Raw genomic sequence first — 5,560 nt, 5'->3', positions numbered from 1 at the left:
TATAGTTGGTTTAAGATATTTAATTGTTCAACTTAAACGAATAAATCATTTACTATTTTGATGGCATAAGTTCTTCCGAAAAAATTGAATCTAATAACATTAGCAATTTTAACCAATAACATGAAAAAAATACTTATAAAATTGAAATGATATGTTCTATTAAATTGTGTAAGAGATATAAATGTGATTATGATTTACAACATCAAACCCAAATGAATTCAACTAACTAATAAGTTGGACCAAATAAACATGTACAATGTCGTTTGATTGGGTTGAGAAATAAAATTTAATGTCATTAATAGTGTCGGAAATGATATGACATATTTGATATGACTTTCAATTTACAATGAGAGAAATTTTATTTTTCAAATATACTAAGGCCTTGTTTGAGGAAGTGGTTTTTGGATTTTGTCTGGGTTTTATCCAAAAAACTCTTTTTGATAAAAAGTAGGAAAAAACTGGTTTTTAAAATTTAAATACTAATTTGCCTTTTGACTTTAGAAGATATGGTGTAGGTGAGAGAATGATGGTTTAAAGAGAAGATAAAATTAGAGAATAGTTTTAGTATTTAAATGATAAAATTATTTGATTTGATGGTTGATAAGATGTTTGAGTTTTGAGATAAAAATTGGGTTTTATCCCAAAAACCTCTTCATCAAACGAGGCCTAAGTGTTTACACATTATTCGCTTCATTATTCCCTGTACCAATACTCTCTATCATTACTCTTGTTATAATATCAACATATTTAACATTATTTTACTTTTCCAATCATTTATCACAATACTCAATTTATTAATCAAAATAATAAAATATTGTTTATTTAAAAAATATATAATTATTTTATCATTATATATTAATACAAAAATGTTGATACGTGCCTTAAAAATATTGTATTATAGTTAGTCATTGTCGTATGTGTTACGAGAATGTTAAATCAGAAACTCACTTATTTTTGTTTGTGCTGTGAAGTATCATTGAAATTTATTGGGTGATGTCCGAGTTTTTGAGTAGTTGTAGGAAAATTTAGATTGATGCGGCTAATATGGTTGAACTACATAATTGGATTATCATCTCAATTATTTTTAGGTGGACTATCTAATTTGAGATAAATCATCAAGCTTTCATTAATCATGTCGTCCGATACGTATCATTCATAATGTTATTATAAAGATGCTTTCTGAGATTCAATTCGGAAAGTCGCTAGAATCCGTCGGAGAGTTAATCGTTCTTCTATTGAATAACATTTTTTATTTATTTTCTCTTCATATTATGTTTTTTTTTCGTTTGCTCAAACGATTCTCATCATTTTGAAAATATACATGAACTATTTAAAAAACAAACACATTATTTATTAATAAAACTTAAATTTTTTTCCAAAAAAATCAACTTACTCCAAATCACCCCAAATCACAACCTTTTAAATAACCTTTAACCTAAATGATATTTAAATAACCCAATATTGAAGGCCGAGTTCGGTTAAATTTAAAAAAAATCAACCACAATAAACAAAAATTATAATTATATATTAATATTTTAAAGTATTTTACCAAAATACTCAAAATCACCCTCTCAACATTTTTTAAATAAACCATTAATTTGTTAGATTAAATCAATCATAATTAAACATCATTTAATCATCTCATCAATTATAATCAAACATCATTTTATTAAAAATTAAATCAATCAAATTACTAAATTTGTTAACAAAAATATTAAAATACCTTTTAATTAAAATAATTTATTTTATCATTATATATTAATACATTTGAAATGTTTTAACTCAAAAAAACACTCATCTATTCAAAACAAGTTTGAAAAAATGATTTTTTGGGTTTACCGGATTTTATTTTAAAAATCATTATTTGGTAAAATTTATAAAAAAATTGATTTTTAAAATTTGAAAATTAATTTATCTTTTAATTTTAGAGTATATGGTATAGATAAGAGAATGATGGTTTAAAAAAAGAGGATAAAATTAGAAGATAATTTTGGTATTTAAATGATAAAATTATTTGATTTAATGGTTGATAAAATGTTTGAGTTTTGAAATAAAAACTGAATTTTTTCCCCCAAAACCTTTTTATCAAACGAGCTCCAAAAGCAACAATACTTAACATTTTTTTTAAATAACCCATACTTATTTCAATAAACCAAACCAAACCAAACCAAACCAAACCAAATCAATGCCTTTTCTCTTTTAGGTTTTTAAAATAATTCAAACAAAATTAATTTTCAATTAAGCACTTCTCAACAATCACATTTCTCATTTCATTAACCAAAATACTAAAATACCCTCTATTTTAAATTATTATTTTTTATTTTATTTATGTATATCAATATCTTTAAAGTCTTTTTACTAAAAAAAAATAATTATTATTTCTTCATAATCATTAACCATCATTATTTTTTTATCCTTTTATGTTTATAAAAACATCTAATCCGAACGAGACCCAAGTCTAATCAGCTAAATCAGACAAACCCTTAAAGTTTCTTTCACGAAATCCAATAAGTGCCGTTTGATTTATTTTTTTATTAACTTTTTTGGTATTTGATAAAAAATAAATTCATCTCATTTATATATGTGTAGAGAGAGAAAAAGAGGATACTGTAGGATGTCTTAAATTGAGGTAGCAGCAGAAGAAATTAACAGAGGGCATGGCGGCGTTTGCAGGGCCGTGACTTTAATGCTGCCATAGCTTACAGAGAATTGAACCTGAAATTGGTCGACCGACCCCGGTTGCCCTAATCCCCAGAATTTCTTTTTCTCGTTTTACTCCTTTCACTCTTTCTCTCTCTAGGCCTGCTATGGATTATTGGAACCCGAGGGTAAAATGTCCGGATTCTTCACTTTAAACGGCGTCGGTAAACCAGATTCTGAACCACCGTCGGCAACGGCCAACGGGGGTTTTCTTTTGTTTAGGAACGAAGAGATCTATAATAATAACGATAATAATAAGAATAGTACGGACAAGGCGTTTGAGTTATGGCAGCAGCAATATTACAACTATCATCACCAGCAACAGAAGATGAATTGTCAGCCGGGTGGTAATGATCACACGACGTTGTTGAGAACGATGAGACAAGGCGGTGGTGGTTCTGTGGGTGGAAGCGGAGGAGGTGGAGGTGGAACGGTAAATTGTCAGGACTGTGGGAATCAGTCGAAGAAGGATTGTCAACATTCCCGTTGCCGGACATGTTGTAAAAGTCGAGGTTTTCAATGTAGTACTCATGTGAAGAGCACGTGGGTTCCGGCTGCCAAACGCCGTGAAAGGCAACAACTTGCTGGTTCTAGTAATCAAGATCAACGGCAGCTGAATCTCATCAATAGGACTGATCAGAATCCCAAAAGGCACAGAGAAACTTCTTCCTCAGGTTCTCTCTTTTATATTTTCTCTCTTTCTTCATTCTTAGTAAAGATCAATCTTTTTTTGAAGAATAACAGATGGGTTGTTTCAAGTTTATTTGAAAAACCACATAAATAAACAATCATAGCAAAAAACATACAACTTCAAAACTTTCTAGACATGGGTTTGTCTATTCTTGTTCAGATCTAGTTTTAAAACTTTAGCTCTTCTGTTTGATGACACCATTTTTTTAGTTTGAACCAACCTAAGAAAGTCTCTATTCATGAAGATGGGGTTAAACCCTAGTTTGAAAACCCATTACCTTATAAATCTGCAAACCGAGTGAAGATTGTTCATTTTTGTTTGTATTAGAGAGAGAGAAAGATTTCGTATCTGGGAAGTATCATTTGCGTGTGATGAACAAAGTTTATAAGATTGTTGTTAATTTATAGCTATAGTCACCCACCAACTCTTCTTTTAGTTACTGTTGAAGAGTAAACATGAACAACAAAAGTGTTACATTAACATATACATGATATTATTTATATGCATGATTAGGGTTGGAGGTGGGTCATTTTCCGGCGGAGGTAAATTCTTCTGCACTTTTCCGATGTGTCAAGGTTAGTGGAATGGAGGAAGCCGACGAACAGTTGGCTTATCAGACGGCTGTTAACATCGGAGGACATGTTTTCAAGGGGATTTTGTATGATCAGGGACCGGAGAGCCGTTATGGAGGTGGGGAGAGCTCTTCCGGCGGCGGAGGCGGCGGCGGAAGTGGTGGTGGTGGGTCAGGAAATCAACAATTGCCACTCAATTTGATACCATCAGCCGCAGGTAGCAGTCATGGAATGACAACATTTATTGATCCTTCGAATTATCCGGCTCCATTGAGTGCTTTTCTCTCCGGTACACAATTCTTCCCACCACCAAGACCCTAAAAAGAGAATTTACCATTATTAATGGTTTCTTTCTCTAAATGAAACTTTGATCAGTTTTAGTGTTTCTTTCCTTTTTTAACATGGGTTCATCTAGCTAGTTATTCATGGATCATGATGACACATTATGGGATTAAATTTGGTTTCTTTTGCTTTGTTAGTTTTTAATTAATTGTTGGCTGTTATTTTATGAACAGGGTTTGGATTTTTATTTCAAAATTTTCTTATTATGGATTATTTATTTCATTTTTAATAAATGAAAGACAATGTTTATTATCTGTTTTGGTGGATTAATTTTGTGATTTTCATTGATCTGCACACATATTGTAAGCTCATTTTTCAAATGAAAGTCCCCAATTATACATTAGCTTTTTTTTTTTTCTCTTGGTGTTTTCTTTTTGGCAAGAAAAATATGATTTTTGTGTCTTAATTGGACCCATTTTTTTTTGTCTCATCTTATATAATTATACATTGTTTGTATTATATCAAACTTAATGTTGATTGTGTTTGATATACTTAATTGTTTAAATTTATTATTTCTATTTGTTTCATATTACTCAATTCATTGGTTAAATGTTTATGTTTAGTTTAACTTATTCAATAAAATTATTGTCTTAGTTTATTACTTGATTGTAGATTATTCGTGTTTATTAATCAAATCAAACTAAACCTTTATTTTAAATTGTATGTAAACCACTGGCCTATGTTTTTTAGAAAATAAATAAGCTTTTATTATTCACAAGCAAAACTAAAGTCACATCAATCTGAAATAGTTATAACAAGCATGAGGTAAACTAAACCTAACGAAATTGGTTCAAGCCGAATAAAAACGAACCTATCACGGGTTTCAAAACCGTCAATTCAGTTTGTCATTCAGTGAAAGTCGAAGCGCATAACCTATCGATTATAGTTAAATTTTAAACATATGCATAATTTGATTATAACCGATCATTTAGACTTAAACCGTTCTCGTTAAGAGTTATACTTAACCTCTTTGTTAATATTTAAAGTTCTCTAAGTAAAATACAATACATGTTTAATATATATAATAATAACAATAAAATGTTTTACGGATGAATAAGAAATTAAGTATGGTCAGAGCGCATTTGAGAAACATATTAAGATAATATAAATCGGACTAAAAAAAATCCAAGAGGGCAGTTTACAAACTTTGCAATAACGTTAGTCACACTAGAAAATGAGTGGAAAAATAACAGGAAATTTTGAGAAATAAGTATCTTAGATCTTTGATTAGATGTGCACTACAAAATAAAAAAAT

At 29.6% G+C, this 5,560-nt stretch overlaps 1 protein-coding gene across 1 annotated transcript; it reads left to right on the top strand.

Annotated features, from left to right (window-relative positions):
* Positions 1-2,615: 2,615 nt before the first annotated feature.
* On the top strand, positions 2,616-4,499 carry LOC124927552 (protein EXPRESSION OF TERPENOIDS 1-like). The gene is made up of 2 exons (XM_047467991.1): positions 2,616-3,374; positions 3,905-4,499. The coding sequence occupies exons 1-2, from the start codon at positions 2,834-2,836 to the stop codon at positions 4,282-4,284; spliced, it is 921 nt and encodes a 306-aa protein (XP_047323947.1). The 5' UTR covers positions 2,616-2,833; the 3' UTR covers positions 4,285-4,499.
* Positions 4,500-5,560: the final 1,061 nt, after the last annotated feature.

The sequence above is a fragment of the Impatiens glandulifera genome, chromosome 2 (genome assembly GCF_907164915.1).
Source record: "Impatiens glandulifera chromosome 2, dImpGla2.1, whole genome shotgun sequence".
Lineage (NCBI taxonomy): Eukaryota > Viridiplantae > Streptophyta > Magnoliopsida > Ericales > Balsaminaceae > Impatiens > Impatiens glandulifera.
The sequence above is the reverse complement of the archived record's forward strand: the minus strand, read 5'-3'. Positions and strand labels throughout refer to the sequence as shown.

Coding starts and splice junctions, on each gene's coding strand:
- LOC124927552 (XM_047467991.1), top strand. CDS start 2,834: ATGTCCGGATTCTTCACTTTAAACGGCGTCGGTAAACCAGATTCTGAA. Junction 3,375..3,904: donor CAGAGAAACTTCTTCCTCAG/GTTCTCTCTTTT, acceptor ATGCATGATTAG/GGTTGGAGGTGGGTCATTTT.